The sequence below is a fragment of the Typopeltis vanoorti genome, chromosome 19 (assembly GCF_054136105.1).
Source record: "Typopeltis vanoorti isolate ZY-2024b chromosome 19, IOZ_Tvanoo_1.0, whole genome shotgun sequence".
Taxonomy (NCBI): Eukaryota; Metazoa; Arthropoda; class Arachnida; order Uropygi; family Thelyphonidae; genus Typopeltis; species Typopeltis vanoorti.
In genome coordinates, this window is record NC_143567.1 from 69,990,667 (window position 1) to 70,012,954 (window position 22,288).

The window sequence follows — 22,288 nt, forward strand, 5'->3', positions numbered from 1 at the left end:
GGAATAGGGGACGACCAAGAAGAAGATGGACTGAGTCCGGAACAGGCCAGTTGGGCTAGAACCTGGATAGGAAAATGACGACAAGATTTGTTATGTATCAAAAAGAGCAATTCAACATAATTATGCTACCACCAAATCCAAAATTCATCATTAGGACAACCACACTCGATAAAAGAATTCAGGCATCCTGTGTGCTACACAACCAACATCTGGCTTGAACCTAGCTTATTATTCAAGTTTCTCTTCAACAATTTTTCTTAGCCTCTTCTCAAGTATGCTTGCATAAATCTTACCTGGAACACTGAGTAGGAAAATTCTTCTAATTCTCATATTGTTTTGTTTTCCTTTTTATAGATAGGTACTATCTATAAAAAGGAAAGGCTTTCTGACCATGCCTTCTGAATTGTCCAGTGCAGCCACTGTAAAAGTTTAATACTTCCATATTTGAGCATTTCTGTTCACATATCATCCACTCCAGCTGCTTTTTCACATAACAGATGTCTGATGGCTTTTTTTACATCAACCATTGATGTGTATTCCTGATTGCATTCTGATTGAATATTTTCTACTACTGGTTTGCCACTAGTTTCATTTAATAGTCTTTCAAAATAACTCCAAACATTTAGGATATCTTCATCTTTAGTTTTCATGTCACTTATCACCACTAATTCCTTTCATAATACTCTTTTTTCCCCATTTCTAAGCTTTAACAGCCTCTAGAACATTTTATCACCATTGTGCTATTTATCTTTTATATTCTTACCAGACTTTTCCAATGAAAAGTTTGTTTTGATATTTAACATAATTTAGCTTTCTTATATTTTCCTTTGTATTCTATCAGCACATACTAACTTGCTTGCTTACTCAACACTTGATATGCTCTTTTCTTTTCCAGAACTATCTCATATCCTTGAAGAATGTGCCTCTTATGGCTTAATTAATAAATGTTTTCTTCAGAGTCTGCTACTGGGTTTTCAAGGTTTGATTGCTTTCCAACTTTCTTTTTTCTCAAATAATATTTGTATATTTCAGTCCATGGTTCACCTCTGAAAGCTGCTAGATTTTCATTATTTTCAAAACTATTTTGCATATATACTTAACATAATTTAACTTTCTTATATTTTCCTTTGCTGTCCTGGTTGGCCAAGTGGTTAGCATATCTGCTCTCCAGGCAAAAGGCTGCGGGTTTGAATCCTGCTGTGGGCATGGATGTTTATGATTGTCTGTGGAAATACTAGTGGTGATGGAGGGCAATAGATGGCATTGTGTAGTGTAGTTGCAGTTAATTGTAGTTGGTTGGTGAGTGGTGGAGACAGAGAATTGTAGAGTAGGTGCCCTCCCTCGATGAGCCTTTGTACTCCCTGGAGGTGTCACGTAATGATAATAATAATATTTTTCTTTTAGTATGATATTCATAATTAAATAATCTATAATCGCTGTTACTATTCTGTATACAGGGTAAGCCAAAAGTCACAAAAGGGTTTCAATATTTAATAACTCCTGTATTTTTTTGTTTTAAATTTACAATACCATAGCATCATCCGCTACAAGTCTGCAAGATTCTCTGACTAAATTGAATAGCTGTTGTAATAGATATGGTATGAAGGTCAGCAATAAAAAGACAAAGACAATGAAAATAGGCAGAATCATTGAAAATGTCAACTGTGTTGTGAATGGAGAACCTGTGGAACAAGTAAAACATTTCAGCTACTTAGGCACAATTTTTACTGAAGATGGTAAACTAAATATAGAAATAGACAACAGAATCAGCAAAGCTGGTATGGTGGGAAGTCAATTGAATAAATTCATATGGAATAAGAAAGAAATTAGTCGGAACACTAAATTAGCTGTATACAAGACTGTGTTCAAACCAATTTTAACTTATGGATCTGAGAGCTTGGTCAGAAGTAAAACACTTGACCAAAGACTAGAGACCGCAGATATGAGAGTCCTGAGAAAGATTAGAGGCGTGAACAGATGGCATCAATGGCAATATCATATTAAAAATGAGGATATTAGGAAAGAACTTGACATTGTCAGCATCCAGGAATGCGTTAGCAGAGCTAATCTCAGATGGTATGGTCACTTAAATAGAATGGGAGAGGAAAGATTAGCAAAACAAGTGTTCTCTGCCAGGTTGGCAGGAAAATGACTCAGAGGAAGACCAAGATATAGGTGGATTGATACGGTACAAAGTGCCTTAGACGATAGAAATATAAGATCTGATAATGTTGGAGTCTTGACAAGTAACAGACTGATTTGGAGGAAAATTGTAGATAGGAAGTTAGTAATGATGTAATTTTTTCATGTAGTACTGTCATATCCTGTACACCCCTTGAGGGTACATGGCAGGAATTTGATGATGATGATAGCATCATATACAGTATATATAGGAAATAAACTTATACTAGGTGTGAAAAATCAAAACTTGTAAATGCCGTCTATTTTCTGCTTTGCACAAATGTGCCCTTTCTAAGGCATTTTTCCTGATACCTTTTAGTGTTTTAAGTTCCAGTGCTTTGATTTTGGCCCAAATGTTGTTCTTCAGCTGTTGGAGTGTCTGAGGCTTGTTAACATAAACTTTTTCTTTGAGATAACCTCCATAGGAAGAAATCAGGAGTCATCAGATCTGGAGAATGCGATGGCCAGCTTATTTCACAACTGTGAGAAATTATTCTTCCCTCAAAAATTTGCCTGAGCAGTTGGATTGTGGCTCTTTCTGTGGGAGCTGTCACTCTGTCCTGTTGGAACCACATGTCATGTTTATCTTGAACTGCTGGGAGTAAGAAGTTTTCGATTATAGACCGATATTCATCTTCTATAACATTGACACAATGTGGTCTTCGAAAAAGTAAGATATGATCACTTCTTCCGACGACACCAGACCGTACACTTAAGGGAGTGTGATTCCCTTTTCAATTGACTTTGGAATTCCTCAAAACGACTAATCAAATGTCTAATCATTGATTCGTTTGGAGAATCTCTCACACTGTAATGGCGACGATATGCTTGTTAGGTCAGAATTAGTTATCCTTAGTTTTGATAGTAAAATTTCACAATTTGTGTTCACTGTTCGGTCGTGAATTTTTCCATGGTTAATCTCCAAGGTCTTCTTTATAAAATCTGTAAAGAAAAAAAAATTGATTAAAAAAGTTATTAAATCTTCAGACCCCTTCATGACTTTTGGTCCACCCTGTATATGGTCTGTATTCTATGCTAATATTTTGTATTTTCAGTATTCTAAATGTTGTCAGAAATATTCATTTTAGAAATTATGGACTTTACAACCGTGTTGTTATAAATAACTATTTTAATTTCCTGACGTTTCGACTTTCATATTAAGATCATCATCTGGAGTATATACAATGACAAGCACAAGTTACTTACACACAGTAAGCTAAAGAAACAATGATTTGATCAACGGTTATTCTACTGGCATGACCTCTAGTGAAAGAAGGGGAAAAAAATGCAGATAAATAATGTGTCGTTTATGTTCCTTTTGTCTGATAGGAATTGTGCGTACTGTTTCCCCTATATATGGTAGATTACAGATGCAATAAATAGTATACTCCAGGGTCAGGTGCAATAAATACGGTGTACACCAGGGTAGGCCAGCGGAGGGAGTGGTTCTTTGGATGAGTTGAGTAAGCTTTTTAATTTTGCAGGAGGTTTAATGGTGGCTTTGAGGTTGTATTTCTGTAGTATTCTGTTTATCTGATGTCCCTTTAATGTAAGGAATGGTTATAGTTTTATTGTAGTCTAGTTTATCGTTGTTTTTTATTTGAGGTCTTGTAGAGAGTTTTGTTAATAGTGTTTTAACCATTTTTTAGAAAAGTATTGCTGATAACTTTAAATTTGTCTTTCAGCGCTTGTTCATTGAAGCAGATCTTCAAAGCCCTGTTTTTTAGAGTATTAATGACACCTAGTTTTTGTGTTGGGTGGCGGTAGGAGTTTATATGTATATATTGGCCAGTGTGTGTCGGTTTCCGGTAAACAGTGAAGGAAAGACTGCCAGAAGGAAGACGTGTAACAAGTGTATCTAGAAACATAAGTGTGTTCTGTTTTTCAATATCAGTTGTGAACTGTATACGTTTGTGTTGTTTGTTTAGGTGGCTAATGAAAGTGTCTAGTGTCTGGCAGCCATGATGCCAGATCACGAAAACATCATCAACGTATCTAAGCCAGACTTTGGGTTTTAAAGGAGAGGTTCTTTGGATAAAAGTTAGGAATTGTAGGGAGGAATAATGGTGAGCCCATGGCTCTGCCTTCTTTTTGTAGGTAGAAGGTGTTTTGCCATACAAAATAACCAGAATGTAATACATGTGCAAAGAGCGCCATGATATCTGGAGGGAATTTGTTCTGTAAAAGAAGGATTGGGACATTTGTAAAGAGGGCAGAGAGGTCAAAACTGACTAATAAATCATCTTTTTTTATATGTAATGTTTTTGATTATGTTTATGAAGTGTTGTGTGTTTCTGATATAGGAGGGGGGGAAATGACCTACCAGCTCCTTGGGTGTTGCCGCTAATTTCTTGGCTAGGTGATAATTCGGGCTGTCTATACCTTTGACTATCGGCCGAAGTAGTATGTTTTGTTTGCATAGCTTTGGTAGACCGTAAATTCTCGGGGAACGAGCATAGAGCAGAAGTAATTTTTTTACTGTATCTTCAGGCCATGTAGTAATTGATTTAAGTAGTTTCGCTGTTTTCTTTTTTATTGTATTGGTTGGGTCGTAGTTAACAAGTTGGTATGTACTATTGTCCGAGATTAGCAGATTCTTTTTTTCTAAATAAGTGGTTTGGTTTAGAATAACGATGGCACTTTCTTTATCTGCTCTAGTTATTACGATGTTCAGATTCGATTTTAATGATTTCACCACTGATAATTTGTGTTTTTTTAAGTTGCTTGTTATTATTTTCTTATGATTTATATTTAAAATGTTGGCGTTTCTAAACGTATTTTATCTGCTATGTTATTTGGGATGAATCTTAAGCCTCTTTCAATATTACAAATAAAATCCAGTTTGTTCATCGATCTGGGTGCTATGGCAAAATTTAGACCTTTGCTGAGTAGTGAGAGTTCATCTTTGTTTAAGGCATGGTTGGATAGGTTTAACTATGTTACTGTTACCTGCAGGTGATTGGTGCTCCTGTTGTTTCTTGCTTCTCGTTGGTTGTTAACGTTCACTGTGAAGAAATTTGAATATGTCCATTGGTTTTGTCAATTTTTTAGTCTATGAAATTTGGATATGAGATTTTCTTTCTTAGTTTGAAGGATATGGTTCAGCATGTTGTCCATAATCTTTTCAAGGATTATCCAAATATCTGCATTCAAGTAACTTGAAAGTTCAGATTTTACATTTTGTACCTGGTTTTGAGTAATGGTCAAGTTTTTTCTCATAGCCTGGATCTGTTCTATGAGTAACGCTTTCTCCATGTGGTGGTATATTCATTGCACCTTTGTTGAGGAAAATTTTCTCTTTAGTTTGATGCAATTCGGAATGATATTGCTGTCCCTACAATGTTTTACGTATTACAGTAATTGTCAACAGTGTTGATCACAATAGGAAAAACAAAGGATCTTTTGGAATTTAATAAAGGGCTTATTGTGGGTGTCCATCTAGCTGGAGCCACAATTTTGAAAACAGCAGAACCGACTGGTTTTTCAAAAGGTGAGATATCATGGGTATTTAATCAGTGGAAAAATAATCCAGTTGCTTGTCTGAGAGGTGTAACTGTGGTCCTGAGACAGTCTGTCAAGATTGCCATCATCTGAGAAGGCTTGTATGGACAAACAGAACTTCCGATATGCAACTGTTAACTGAAGCATTTAATGAAGGCTGTTCCCAACCCCTATCTCACGAAACTATGCACAGGGAATTGAAGAGGGATTGGTATTGACAGTTGCATGCCTATATGGAAACCACTGATTTCTGCAAAGTATTGGAAAGTTCATCTACAGTAGTGCCAGGTAACAACATGACTAGACACTAGAAGACTGGAAAAAAGTCATGGTCCAAGACATCATGGTACACTTCATTCTGTACTGACAGTAGTCAGAGAATTTGGCACAACCCCCCTTAAGCATTGAACCCAGTTTACTTTGTAAATGCAACTCGAGGTTCTGGAGGTGGTGTCATGATGCGAGGTATGTTATGTTGGTACAGAACAGGTAAGGTCAGGCATCCAAGGAATGTCTGAACACTGTTGCTGATCAAGTCCATCCTGCAGTGTTCACTTTTTTATCCATCTGGTGACAGTTATTTCATGGATAACAATGCTACTGTCCATTGCACAAGAATTGTTCAGCAATGGTTTGGTGAGTACGATAGAAACTTCCACCATCTTCCCTGGCCACCACAAAGCCCAAATCTGAACCCCATTGAGAATGTATGGGACATGTTAGAAAAACAGATTCGGGAGCAGAGTCCTCTTCTGAGTTAAATCTGAGCCAGTTAAAGGAATGTCTGATGAATGCCTGATATGTTGTAGACATAGATGCAATCCAACAGCTTGTGGAATTTATGCCAAACTGCATGTGTGCTGTAATTCGGGCTAAAGGAGGTTCAACACAGTATTAAATAAAAGTTTAATTTGGTGGTTGGTATTTGTATTATTCCACTGGCCATGCATGTGGCACAGAAATTTTGAAATGACTCGTATATGGCCCTCACTTATAAAGAATGTAATTATTCTGATATTAATCCTAATATCAGAATCAGGTATTGCACTCAATTTACTTTTCGTAGATGATGATCTTAAATTTTCTGTAAGCTTTCAAAACTTAACCAAAATTAAATAACCAATGTAACAAATCCAGTATAAAAATCAGCATTTGAGTATGAAGGCAAGCAGAAGGCATCAACTACACTTTAATGATACATCCTAGTTGGGTACAGTTTTTCATGTATAGCAGATTTATGAAGAAATAGATAATACAGGATGATTCAAAAGTCTTTATGCATAAGGATTTTTATTTATTTATTTGTTAGGTACCCTTCTAACATGCCTTTGTCTAAAGAAAAGCATATAAAAATCATTCTGATGGATGGATCAGGAAGCTGTCAAAAGGTTGCAGTGTAATTTAACAGGAGACATGACAAGCACATTACATATGACACTCTTGTCAAACTTATTGAGAAGTTCAGAAAGACTGGTAGTGTTACTGATCATCTGAGAAGTGGTCACCTGCAAACAGGCACTAGTGAAGGCACAACTGTGACATGGTGCCGGTAGCATTTGCAAAAATTTCACAAAAAAGCCCATGAGGATTATCTGCAGAAAGTAGTGTCGGTCAATCGAATATCATTCTGTATAATGAAAAAAGCACAATGGAATTCATACATAATGCAAATATTGCACCATGACCCAGATAAGCAGATGTAATCTTGTGAATGGGCAGTAAAGAAATTGGATGATGACGCAACTTCTCATCTGGGATCTTGTTCACTGATAGTCAATTTTTATGTTAATGGAGAAGTTAATCATCAAAACCTATGTTATTGGAGTGATAGCAACCTGCACTGGATCATTCCCAAGGTTGCATGGAGTGATAGCAACCTGCACTGGATGATTCCCAAGGTTGCAATGGAAGGTACCTGTTGCAAGGTGCAAGAAAACTGGTGCAGTGTGAGATCTCAATCCATTAGATTTTTACTTGTAGGAGCACTTGAAGACCATGGTATATTTAGGAAAACATGTACCCAAGGAACACATTTGAAATGCAATTATGCACATAGAGGATGTGTTTTCAAAGGAATGGCAACCATGTAGAGTAGCATGTTTTGTGAATAAAGCAACAGTTTGTTTAAAAAAAAAAGTGGCATTTTCTCTATTTGGAATTGTAGACACAAAGATTTCTTGGAAATTTAGGAAGTCTACAAGTAGCTTTAATTGTAGAATCATACTGAAATTGAAGATAACTGGATATTATTAGTATTCAATAATGAATTAAAGGTGCCCATTAGCAGTATAAAGCACAAGCAAGAAGGGTAACTATAAGGAAGGCTAAATCAGATTTTGAGAGAAAATTAGCTGTGTGGGCCAAAGTAAATCAAAAAGAGTTTTTTCACTGTGTACCAAGTAAGAGAAAGAACAATTATGGAAACATAACTTTACTGATTGCTAATGGTAGAAAGCGACAGAAACTGAAGTAACTAAAGAAATATTCAGTTACAAAGTCATCACGTTGCATTACTGATGTGAGTATTGAAGTAGATGAACTGGAGGCATTCAGTATATTGAAAAGGTATCAGTGTGAATACATCAGTCGGCCTAGACATTATGTCAGCTTGTGTGCTTCAAGAATGGGCAAGTGAACTGGTAGCCTCTGACAAAGCTGTTTAATCTAAGTCTCAGCTCTAGCAAGGTTCCAAGGGAATGGAAAGAGAGTAAGATAGTTCCATTACACTCCAAGACAGAAGTAGCAAATTATAGACCAATTAGTATCTCTGGAGTAGTGGTTAAAGTATTGGAAAAGTTTACTAAAAGTAAAATTCAGGAATGGGCTGATAGGAATATGATGTTCCATAGGGGCAGCATGGCTTTGTAAAAGGGAGATCCTACCTCAGTAATTTATTTACATATAATAATATGGTGACATTGGAATTGGATAAAGGAAATGGCTACACTATGATACTGCTGTGCTTTGCAAAGGCATTTGATAGAATACTGCATGAAAAATTATTACATAAGTTGGAGCTAATGGGAATGGATATGAGATTGGCAGCATGGATTGGAGGGGGGGGGTGATAGCTGATAGCTAGACATCAGAGGGGTGGTGTATGGTGGAGTGGAATCAAGGCAAATGAGGGTGATCAGTGGAGTGTCCCAAGGCTCTGACTAGGACCACTACTCTCTAATTTGTACATTAATAATTTAGTGGAAGATTCGAGGGGGAGATATTCAGTTGTTTGCTGATGACGCAAACTAGAGAGGGCAATAGTTGATAAAGTGATATAGATATCTTACAGGATGATTTAAATTGGCAGTGTTGGCAAAGGACAATATTTGATGTAAAATATAAGTTCATGCACCTTAAGATGAAAATATTACATATTTTGTATCATATTAATGGTACTAGACTACAGGTTATATAGATTACAGAAAATCGATGAGGCTAGAGATCTGGGGGTGATGGTGGATAGAGATTTGAAATTTAGATTACTTGGATGTTAAAGAACACATTGACAAGTAAAGATATTGTGGTTATTAGCCCTCTTTATAAGGCTGTGATTAAGCCACATGTTGACTACTGTGACAGATTTAGTCACCTGCATTTCTTAGAGACTGGGGAAGGTATTGGAGATGATTCAGAGAAGAGTTACCAAACTGGTGACAGGTCTGTGGAATGTTACCTATGAGGATAGATTGAAGATGTGTAAGTTGCAGAGTTTAGCTGACTGGCAGAGGAGGATGGATAAGATAAAAACTTATAAGCTACTAAAGGGATTTTATAAGATTGATGCAAAAGAGATTTTTCAATTCATGGGGAGTGAGGGGAAAATAAGGGGTCACACTTGGAAGTTCTTTAAGAGTGGTTAGTAAAGGTGTGCAGATAAGGTTCTTGGAGAGTGGTGAATGAGTGGAAAGAATTGCCAGAGGTGGTTGTTAGCACCCCAACAGTGAATAAGTTTAAGGAGATGCATGATAGGTGTTAATGGATAGTGTGGGTCTCCCACAATGAGTCTTTTGATTACCAGGAGTATCTGTATAAATAATAAGTTTCTATACCAAGAGAGATGGAAGTAGTAGTTGGGCAGGGGGAATAGTTTTTTTTTTTTCCCATATTGAAGTGCCAGTATGTATTATACCTATTGACTACTGTGCTGGAGACATGAATGGTATTACGATAGAATTCAATATCTAAAATTAACACAAGTCAGCTAAATATTATCTAATTATTCAAAAATACAACACAAGCAGTAGAGAATTAATTCCTCTTTCCGATTTGGCAAAGGTGTACAGATAGACCTTGTAGTACCAGGTCATTAGAAGCTTTAAGATCTTCCATAACTAACATCTTAAACTGTAATCTGTTCAGTAGTCTGAGGATAACTTTGTTACCTTCAATGCAACCGAACACACTCCTGTGTAATTTCTCACAAGAAAGATTTCGCTGTTGATGAAATTTAGATCTCCAAGCATGATCAGGTTTCTCTTCTTTGACTGATTCACACCTCCACCTTTACTGGCACAAACATCTCAGCCATAGCTACTTCAGCCTCCAAGAAACCTGGTGTATTTTTCTCTTCAAGACACTACTCATCATGTGTACAACTCTTAATGTTATATATCACAAATCAGTCCAACCATTCAATACTGATTACACATTGGAGTAGTGCTCCAAAAACCTCTAAGATTGCTTGATGCTATACAGAAGAGAGCAAGTGAATTAATTGACAACCTTTTTCCTCTCACAGTTCCTGTTACTCTTTCATATATTCAGTTTCTTCTTTGTCTCTTTTGTAGGTATTGTCTACCAAACTACAAACTGGCTGCTATTATTCCCCTTTCTTTCAAGACTTGTGAAGTCTTTTAAGAAATCAAATTTCTTCAATTTCTTCTATTCTTTGGAAGGGTCTCCCTTACTCTGTCTTCTGTAAAGATTTTAAACCTTTAACTGTTCGAGGAGCATATAATAAATTCTTTCTTTCTTCTTATTCACACATGGCACTAGCAATGTTGTCCTATAGGTTTTGCAACCTTTTCTATGTGAGTCAGATCTAAAAATAAAAATGGCTACACATACACAATTCTCCTTATTACATTACTAGCAAAACAACACTTAAATTTATCAGTTTCAAATTAACACTTAAGATCTCATTGAGAACAACAACAAAAATTATATTTTTGTGCTGTTGTGTTCAACAACAAGACTGTCAGTTTCTGTTTTCTAGTTTCTAGTTCAGTGGACAACAAATTTGAACTTAACTTCTTGATTTTTATAGCAGTTCACATGAGAGGGATTTTAAGATTGAAATCACTTCTACCTATACAGCATGGATTCAAAAACTTTTCTTGTATCCTTATTTATAGAAAATCAAACACAGTACTGAAGTGAGTTTCTGCATGAGAGTTTTAACAAACATCATTGGAGATCTTTGCTAAAACTGTCATGCAGAAACTCAGTTCATTTTGATAGCTAGAATCAGACAAATAGCTTTAGGTCGGATTTCATATTCAAGAGTTTAACTCTGATCTATCAAATGTGATCCTAAAAATTGGCAATATATTCATTCTCACCAAATAGAGTTGAAAGTTTTTTCACTTGGTTAGACTATTTAAAGATGCCAAGAAATTATATTTTTGGTTTCCTCCTTTTATCCAAGTGAAAGCAAACAAAGTTTGCACATGAAGTAATTTCATGTCTGGGCTACTTCTATATAGAGACTAAGGACTTCGCATCAATTGTCTAAGTATCCCATAATTCAATGCACATATCCTTATAGACATGTATAATGCATAGCATTATACGTATTGAAGTAAGGCAGAAGTCACCCTTTATTATTAAAATACTCTGAATTAGAGATAGATGTTGAAAGTTTTTTCACTTTGCTATACTATAAATTTCATCCTTTATCCCAGTGTAAGCAAACAAAAATTGCACATGTTCACACCTAATTATTAAAATGCTCTGAATTAGAGATAGATATTGAAAGTGACACCTTTTATTTGTATGTTCTGCATTACTTCAGCCTTGGTATCACTCCAACTCAACATCACCAGAGTTAAATATCGGTACTATCAACATAAGAAGCCTGAATGGCAAAGAAATGGAGCTAGCTGAGGAATTAGATAAGTACCAGATCGACATAATAGGGGTGACTGAAACAAAAAAAAAAAGACAAAAACTGGCGAGATCTTTCTGAGCAATAAATACAAAATGTTATATTCAGGCAATGACAATCAAGGAAAAGAAGGAGTAGCCATTGTATCCAACACTAAATATGAGGCAAATCTTCTTGAATGGCAGGCAGTATCTAGTAGAGTGATGTGGGCAAATATCAGAATGGGGAACAGGACAATGAGACTACTTTGTGCCTATGGTCCCACAGAAGGTTCTACTAAGGTAGAAATGGAGGAATGTTTTGAGGATTTAGAGAAAGCAGCTGACACAATGAAAAGGGAAAAGTTGGTCCTTGTTGGGGATCTAAATAGCAGAGTAGGAAATGATTGTCAGACATATAAAAATATATTGGGAAAATTTGGAGAAAAGAGCAAAGCTAATAATAATGGCAAATATCTGTTGTATTTCTGCTCAGGACATGGACTGGGTATTAATAACACCATGTTCCAACATAAAAATGTGCACAAATTCACATGGAGAGAAGAGGCAAGGAATAAGAAAAGTCTCATTGACTATGTTATTGTTGATAGTGATGTTTTCTCCCTGGTGCAGGACACCAGCGTGCACAGAGGATTTGAAATTGGAAATGATCACTATTTAGTTTTGAGCAGGATGAAATTGAATTTCATATTGAAAAGAATTACATGTAAGAAAGTTTTAAAGCGAATAAAAGTTGAGCAGCTCTCAGATGTGAATTGTAGACTAAAATACACAAACATTATTGGAAAAAAAATGAAAGAGTTTGAGAACTTGAACCAAACCTTGGAGATTCAGTGGCAAGCCTTGAAGAAAACCTTGATTGATTCAGTCAGAGATGCATGTACTAGCTTTGTTGATTCTGTTGTCTATTTCCATATTGAATTTACCATCTTTATTAAAATTTTGAGTAGGTGAAATGTTTTACTTGTTCCACAGGTCCTCCATTAACAATGCAGTTGACATTTTCAATGATTCAGCCTATTTTCATCGTCTTTGTCTTTTTATTGCTGACCTTCATACCATATCTATTACAACAGTTATTCAATTCCGTCAGGGAATCTTACAGACTTGTAGTGGATTTATTGATAAGTATAACATCGTCTGCATAAAGCAAAGAGCTGACATTAACATCTCCAATTTTGATATCACATCCGATACCCCTTTCCTTCATAATGTGGTCCATTTAGATAATGAATAACAGAGGGGATAATGTACATCCTTGTCTCACACCAGATTTAACATTAAAACATCTTCCTGTACTTCCTTCAATTCTAACTGCTGACTTACAACTCAAATAAAGACTAAGTATTGCTTGATATAATGCCCCATTGACACCATATAACTGTAGCGTATTGAATAGCTTCTCTCTTGTCACCTTGTCACCAGCATGTTCTTCACCAAGAACATGCTGGTGAATCCAGCATGTTCTTCACCAAGCTTTTCTTCCACAATTCCTATCAACCGTTTCTCAAGTATACTTGCATAGATCTTGCTAAGAGCACTCAGTAGGGAATTACCTCTGTAATTCTCGCATTTGGTTTTATTTCGCTTTTTATATATGGGCACTATTAGAGCGTTACTCCAATCAGTGGGAATTTTTCTCTCTGTCCAGGCCTTTTGAAATGTGCAATGCAACCACTGTAAGACTTTTATACCACCATACTTCAGCATTTCTGGTCAGATATCATCTACTCCTACTGCCTTTCCACATTTCAAGCCTTTGATGACTTTTTCTACTTCAAGTATAGGTACGTATTCCTGACTGTATGCCTTTTGAGTGTTTTTTACCACTGTGCTATCACTGCTTGTTTCATTTAGCAATTTTTCGAAGTAATTACTCCATACTTCAAGGGTATCTTTTTCTCCTGTTTTCATGTCACCTTTATCATCTCTAACTCCTTTTACTGCACTTTTCCCTCCATTTCTAAGCTTCTTCAACAACCTCCAGAATATGTTACCACCGTCTTGGCAAGAACATAGAAAATAAATATCAAAGTTCTCCCATGACTTTTGTTTAGCTAGTTTTACACAGTGTTTAGCATTCTTGCATTTTTCTCTATATTCTCTAAGAGCACAAGCTGACTTATTTGACAGGAACTTTTGATATGATTTCTTCTTTTCCTTCACTGATTCTTTAACTTCCTGTGTCCACCAGGGAGTTCTGATTTTTCTATCCTTGCAGACAACCTCACCACATGCATCTCTGGCTGAATCAATCAGGGATTTCTTCAAAACTTGCCACTGAATCTCCAAGGTTTGGTTCCTGTTCTCAAACTCTTTCATTTTTTCTTCAATAATCTTTGTATGTTAGTCTACAGTTCACATCTAAGAGCTGCTCAACTTTTATTTGCTGTAGAACTTTCTTACATGTTATTCTTTTTAATATGAAATTCAATTTTATCCTGCTCAAGACTAAATGGTGATCATTTCCAATTTCAAATCATCTGTACACTCTGGTGTCCTGCACCAGGGAGTAAACATCACTATCAACAATGACATAGTCAATGAGACTTTTCTTATTCCTTGCCTCTTCTCTCCATGTGAATTTGTGCAGATTTTTATGTTGGAACATGGTGTTAGTAATAACCAATCTATGTCCTTAGCAGAAATCCAACAGGTATTTGCCATTATTATTAGCTTTGCTCTTTTCTCCAAATTTTCCCAAATTATTTTTGTATCTCTCACAATCATTTCCTACTCTGCTATTTAGATCCCCAACAAGGACCAACTTTTCCTTTTTCATTGTGTCAGTAGCTTTTTCTAAAGCATCAAAAAATTCCTCCACTTCTACCTTATTAGACCCTTCTGTGCGACCATAGGCACAAATAAGTCTCATTGTCCAGCTCTCCATTCTCATATTTGCCCACATCACTCTACTTCAGACTGCTTGCCATTCAAGAAGATTAGCCTCGTATTTTGTGTTGAATACTATGTCTACTCCTTCTTTTCCTTGATTGTCATTCCCTGAATATAACATTTTGTATTTATTGCTCAGAAAGATCTCACCAGTTTTTGTCTTTTTTTGTTTCAGTCACCCCTATTTTGTCAATCCGGTACTTATCTTATTCCTCAGCTAGTTCCATTTCTTTGCTATTCAGGCTTCTTATGTTGATAGTACCAATCTTTAACTCTGGTGATGTTGAGTTGGGGTGTGTTTTCAGATTTGTTCCCGTAGCTGACTTTTCGCCGTTCGACCTGGTTCCCTGGCAAAAACAACAGGGGCCTTGTTTAACCGGGCGAAGCCCCAGCCGGCATGAAATTTTGTCATGTTGTACCATAATTTTTTATTTTGGTTTAACCAATAAGAATACAATTTGGTCGGCTAAATCCCAAATTGCCAGCTCATCCTCGTTCGTTCAGTATCCAGGTAGATAACCAACAGGGTGCACCATGAGAAGGTGAGGATTGGACATTACGTCAGAAGCACTGGTTGGTTCTCCGCATTCCTTTAAAGACTATGTGAAGGTCTCCTCTCAGTTATACAGCTTTGACCCTTAAGCATCCCCTACGTGGATATAGATATAATAAATTTTGGCTGTTTACAATTTTATTTGTCCAATTCTTGCAACAGAATGTTTTTGTTTTTTTTTTCCTTTACTAATTTCTAGTAATTCTCCATATATTGAAGAAAAGAAACCATAGGCACTTTTCTTTCCCTCCTCTATTTTCTTTTTGCTTGTGCATATCTGAAAATACAATGGAGTATTTCCATTGAAGTGCATGTGTTGTTCACCACAGTAGTTGATTTAGTGCTGCATTTGAATTGGTTAATCATTCTTCATAGTATAGCAAGTTGATTTTTAATTATGCTAGTAAATGAACAGAATTTCTTTGTTTCAGAAGATTTAAATACTAATGTAAGTTAATTCAGATATTTCCATAAAGTACAATGGTTCATTTGGCATTTTTTGTGCTAGCATAATAGCAAGATTTTTTTAGATAATGTTCATCTGTGTACAAGTATCCTAAGATCTCAAAATTGACAGTTCATTTGTATAACCCAAACAGAATTTTATTGTATGGAAAGCTAAGTTGGAGTATGAAAAGCAATCAGCTGCGCAGGCTGAAGGTCACCCAAAAGAAATTTATCATTGAATACAGAAGAACAGTTTTACTGAATGTAGATGGTACACATGTATCAGAAGCAAATGCAATAATTCAAATAATTAATTTTCACTTTTCCAAGATCTATCAACCTGGTGTCTGTAGCATAGTGCACAGTGCTACCACTATATTGGATGAAGAGTAGAGATGCATGAGAAGTAAGTTCTAGAGTTGTTGCATAACTTGGATAAGAATTCAGCAGAAGACAGATGAGATATCAGCATACATGCTAAAGGCATGTTCAAATTGGCTAGGCCTTTTGACATGTTTGTATTAATTTGAATCTTTGCTTAGGAAAGATCCCATAGGAATGGAAAAAATGCATAATCCCATAAAAATGCACAAGGGTAGTGCAAAGGTGTCTCTATGATTCTATAACTATCAGTATCTCTGGAGTGATTGTGAAGATTTTAGAGAAGTTAGTAAGAACTTGTATGCACAAATGGATGAACAAAGAAGCTGTACTTTGCAAAGAACAGCATGGATTTACTAAAGGGAGGGAGGTCATGTCTAAGCAATATTGCTCATATTTTATAATACTTTTTACAGCTGAATTGGATATACAGGGTGTTTCAAAAAGAATGATCCGATTTCAAATAATTATATTTATTATATAATTTGATATATAATAATTATATATCAAACTCTGGGCCAAGGCTGTTCACATGCTACAAGTCGCATTCATTTGTGGTTTGTGGTTGCAGAGATATACAATTTTCAAATCGGGACATTCTTTTTGAAACACCCCGTACTATGATACTGTTTAGATTCTGCTAAGGCATTTGATAGGATACTGCATGAAAGGCAGTTGCATAAACTAGAGAATATGGGATTGGAATGTAAGATGATCAAGGAGTGTCTGACAGACTGGTATCAGAAAGTGGTGTATTTGGGGAGGGGAAGTAGGTGTGTGAATCTGCCAGATTTAAGGTGAGCAGTAGTGTGCCCCAGGGTTCAGTCCTTGGACCATTGTTGTTTAATGTAAGATGATCAATATATCAGTGATATTGGAAAAGGGCCTGACAGGAGATCTTCAGTTGTTTGATGACAGTGCAAAAAGAGGCTGGAAAACTGGAGATGCTACTGATACATAGCATTTACAAGGTATTTGAGTAGGCTGGAAGTGTGGGCAAACAATAATGGCTGTTATAGTCTGACCACAGAAGTGAGAGGGCTCATTGACAGACTGCCAAGAAGAGTCAATTCATGTTGAAGGGGAGAAAGAAATAAGACAATGAACGAATTGGTTAACAACACGTGAAAATCATATGCTTTATAGGTAAAATCTTCCAACTGTTATACAAGCAAAATAGTTGCCACTTTAAAAACTACAATGGTCATAAAAGAGAAGTTAATTTTCCGACGTCTAATAATAAACAACTCATCCCACAATATGGATTGATTACCCTATTATCGGAATGGATTCTCCTTCGGTTGACATGCGTAGAAGTGTCGAAGGGTCTCGTATCTTTGGGCATACTATAATGTAATGTTACTAAGTGTCAAGTTATGCACTTTACCATGATGAGACTAGAGATCTTGGAGTTAAGGTAGACAGAAATTTGAAGCTCATTTGCAATAGCTTTCTAAATTGGTATTTAATTATTGAAATTTGTTTTTAATGTCACCTATAAAAGGTGATAAATTTATTATACATTAGTACTCTTGATAGGTTAAGGATAATTCTCTTTAAGACTAAATATTGAACTGTTTTAAGCCACTTTATGCCTTCAATAATCAGGCTAGTGTTCTCACTGAGTAAAATGTCTGCCATCTAAACTTTCTCAAACATCTGTCGCAGAAGTTTGAACCCAGAGCCTGATGCTACCTATTTGGCTTACTACACCAAAATGATATAGATTATGCATTCTGTGCTGGGTTTCCTTTGTAGTTTATTGCTTGAGAATAACTAATACCCTGAGTGCATTACTTTAATGCTGTGTATGTTTTTTGATGTTACATATTATGAGTTAACAACCCAAAATTAGCTTGGTTTGTGGGTTTTTGATTTCTATAATAATAGAAATGAACTGGACCAAAATGAATAGATAATATATTTTTTATGTGTTTTATTTCTTAGGTGGCTATTTGTAAATACCATTCAGTATTTCTCTCTCATAATGGACATGTGTATACGTGTGGACATGGACATGGTGGTCGACTGGGGCAAGGTACAGAGCAGACCAGTTTAGTTCCAACACTTGTGAAAGGCTTGGGTTCACTGCCATGTGAACAAGTGGCTGCCGGACAAGACCATTTGGTTCTGTTGATGGGAGGTGGTCAGGTATAAATATTCTCTGTATTTAACGGATTAATAATATTAATGGTTTCATTTGAATTTCATTTTGAAAAGTGGGATTCTGTGTGTATAAGCCTTCACAGATGTTTTTCTCTCTACTCCAGGTGTAGCCTAAATTGGGATAAGACTTTTTTTTAATTTTTTATTTAAATAAATAAAAAATTAAAAAAAAATCAGCAGTCAGTTAAGAGAAATCCGTTATGTGCAAACTACTGCCACACAGTAGGTTTTACATAAAACAGTTTTTATTAGACCTATTGTACCATAGTCACTGAACAGTTTTTCAAGATCTGGGTTAGAAGGGTCATTGGGTAAAACTGAGATTATAAGGAACTAAAATCTAAAGCACAATAATAATGTTCATTAGGGCAATGAAAATAATTGAACAGTTGATGTAAATTTCTTGCATAGTCTAATAACCCATTTCATCTCTGCTTGTCAGTGTACAACAGATAAAATTATCATCTCTTAATTCTGCACTATAAATTTCATTAAATATGTACATGTTAGTGAAGTTTTTGGAGATCTAAGAATGGAAGAGACTTTTTAAAAAATGATACTCATTTAATTTCATTATTTTATATGAAATATATGCTATTTGTGACAATGCATAATACATCTTAGCAATTATGATGATATAATACTATTGATGCTCACTATAGCAAACTTGTAAGGACCACAAGAGTAGTTTGTTATAGTGAATTTTATTTAGAATAGTATTGCACCTATGGTATGTTAGTCAGAGATTTTTGGTAGGTTGCTACCAAAGCAACCTACCAAAAATAGGTTGGGAGCAAATTTTTTAGTAGTGTTTGAAGTGAGAGTTGTTAATTGCATGTTTTATGTATAGGATAGTCACATAACTTGTTTTGAGCATGATGCCTATATAATGGTGTTTCATTGTTGATTTAGTATCTTTTGTAATGTGAAGTAACTTCATAACTTTCTGATCAAGATAGGTTTGATGCAGTGACGTTTTTTTTCTTCTTTTTTTTTCATGTCATATAGACCTTAGAGACAGCATATGGCATCTTCTTCTATGCAGGTTGATATGATAAGAATATACATGTCATTTTGTATTTGGTTTCCTTTTCTAAGCAAAGGTGTCTGATGCCATTTGGTTTTCCTCTTTAGAAAAGCCATGACTTAAATGTTTTTTGGATGTTCTGGCTTTATTTAATGGTTGAAAATAGAGGTCAGAACATCCAAAAAAAAAAAAAAAAATGTGTGTGGGTGGATGGAGGGGATAATGATGTTTATAAGCTTTAACCTTGAGTGTTATCAGCTTAACACTGGGATGTAACTGGTTAAGATATTCATTGAAAATTTATGGTTCATTCATTCCTGATCAGACAATGAAAAGTTTTTGAGGGTGAGAGTTGTATATGGTAATTAGATAATGCTTATTGTTTGAAAAACCTCCACATAGAGGTTGGAAAGTTGAGGTGAAATGGCTGAACCTCTATCCAGGCCTACCTTCTGTTTATATATGTGCACATCAAATATGAAAGAAGTGTTGCCTAATCCAAACAGTGTTGGAATAAATTTATTGTATCAGACAGCAGCAGAAGTTTTTTCAGTGTTTGAGACCAGGAAATTAAAGTAATCAATTATTCTTAGCACGGTTGTAGTGTTCATAATTTTATAGAAATGAAGAATTGTCTTTGTTGATAACTGACCTAATAAATCATTTTTGCAACATTCAGTAGTGCTTTAAAGCCAACATTTTGGGGCAGCTACACTATTTATTAGTTTTTTTAGTTTTGTTAAGAGATATTATCTGAACTTTTATTAACAATGTTTGGGCCATTAATGGGCTGGGGCACAATATATATTCCCTTTCAGCCAAGTCAATCCCACCTTTTGAATGGACCTTTTCCCACATAGAAGTCTGGCAAGGTGAGTGTTGCCACCTTAAAAGTATGCCTTCCCTATTTGGAAGGTATGCTTTTAACTATGACAATGAAAGTCCTATTTTCATTGCCTTAGTTAAACGCCACCTGCCTACTTATTAGAGGTACAAAGTGGCCCTTGCCACGCTTAGTCTCTAGAGTAGCATTTTCAGTTTCTGTCCTCTTCCCATCTTCTTACATGCAATGCAGGTGGTGGTCTCTTGGCACAAGTGTAATTATAACAAGTATAATTTAACTAAGTAGCCCACGCTTACCATTCTATGGTAAGCGTGGGCTACTGTTGGTAAACCTGTTGGTACTACTGTTGGTAAACCTGTACTCTGGGAGCCTTCTCAGTCAGCTGGTGAATAATTCTGCTATTACTACTTACTCTACCAGATTATGCCTGGAGGGAGTCCAAATATTGCGGTTATGTGTGTGCAGGGAGTACTTTCAAGACCATGCTTGGATTGGGGTATGAACACCCTCTGTGGGGATTGTGCCCACAAGTCTTTCACCACTGTTGTATGCCTCTACAACAAATTTTAACAACATTCTAACATGATAAAGCATAAATTATCATCATCATCAAATTCCTGATATGTACCCTCAAGGGGTGTACATGATATGATAGTACTACATGAAAAACTTACATCACTACTAACTTCCTATCTACAATTTTCTTCCAAATCAGTCTGTTATCGGTCAAGACTCCAACTTTATCAGAACTTCTATTCCTGTCTTCTAAGGCATTTTTTACTATATCAGTTCACCTATATCTTGGTCTTCCTCTGGGTTTTTTTTCTGCCAACCTGGCACAGAACGCTTGTTTTGCTAACACATTCCTGGATGCTAACAGTGTCAGGTTCTTTCCTAATATCCTCATTTTTAATATGATATTGACATTGATCTCTTCTGTTCACGCCCCCTGATCTTTCTCAGAACTCTCATATCTGCAGCCTCTAGTCTTTGGTGAAGTGTTTTATTTCTAACCCAGCTCTCAGATCCATAAGTTAAAATTGGCTTGAACACTGTGTTGTATACAGCTAATTTAGTGTTTTGACTAATTTCTCTCTTATTCCATATAAATTTATTCAGTTCATTTCCTACCATACCAGCTTTGTTGATTTTGTTGTCTATTTCTATATTTAATTTACCATCTTCATTAAAAATCGTGCCTAAGTAGCTGACATGTTTTACTTGTTCTATAGTTTCTCCATTCAATTTTGTCAAGGAATATTGCAGATTTGTAGCAGATTTGTTTAGAAGTATAACATCATCTGCATAAAGCAAAGAGCTGAGCAAAGAGATCTGCATAAAGCAAAGATCAAAAATAGATATTAACATCTCTAATTTTGATCTCAGGTTTAATACCACTTTCCTTAATAATGTGATCCATGTAGATAATGAATAACACATGGGATAATGTACATCCTTGTCTGACACTAGATTTAACATTAAACCATCTTCGTGTACTTCAGTTCTAACTGCTAACTTACATCGCATATGAAGACTAACCATTGCTTGATATAATGCCCCTTAACACCCTACAGTTGTATGATGTTAAGGGACATTATATCAAGAATAGTTGCTCTCTTGGCACCTTGTCATATGTCTTTAAAACTTAAATACATATCTTTGTTATATTCCCATGATTTCTCAACTATTTGTCATAAAGTGAAAATCTGATCCTGACAGCCTCTATTTGGATTGAATCCAGCTTGTTCTTCACCAAACTTCTCTTCCACAATCCTTATCAACTATTTCTCAAATATACTTGCATAAATGTCACCAGGAACACTCAGTAAGAAAATTACTCTGTAATTATCACATTTAGTTTTATTTCCTTTTTTATATATGGATACTATAAGAGATCTACTCTAATCATCTGGAATTTGTTCCTCTGTCAAGAAGACTTTTATACCTCCATACTTGAACATTTAGTCGAATATCATCTACTCCTGCTGCCTTTCCGCATTCCAGGCTTTTTGATGGCCTTTTCTACTTCAGGTATGGATATGTATTCCTGATTACATGTCTGAGTGATTTTTGCATTCCACTGCACTGTCATCACTGCTTGTTTTGTTTAACAATTTTTCAAAGTAATTACTCCATACATCAAGGATATCTTTTTCTCCAGTTTTCATGTCACCTTTATCATCTCTAA

General features: G+C 35.7%; 1 protein-coding gene across 2 annotated transcripts in view; it reads left to right on the plus strand.

Moving 5' to 3' along the window:
• LOC150096231 (inhibitor of Bruton tyrosine kinase) overlaps window positions 1-22,288 on the plus strand; it is a 334,746-nt gene that overhangs the window by 44,761 nt on the left and 267,697 nt on the right. For both annotated transcript variants that reach the window (XM_090408899.1, XM_090408900.1), the window contains exon 6: window positions 18,011-18,214. In XM_090408899.1, coding sequence (XP_090265025.1) covers window positions 18,011-18,214 — 204 coding nt within the window. The remainder of the gene's footprint in view (window positions 1-18,010; window positions 18,215-22,288) is intronic.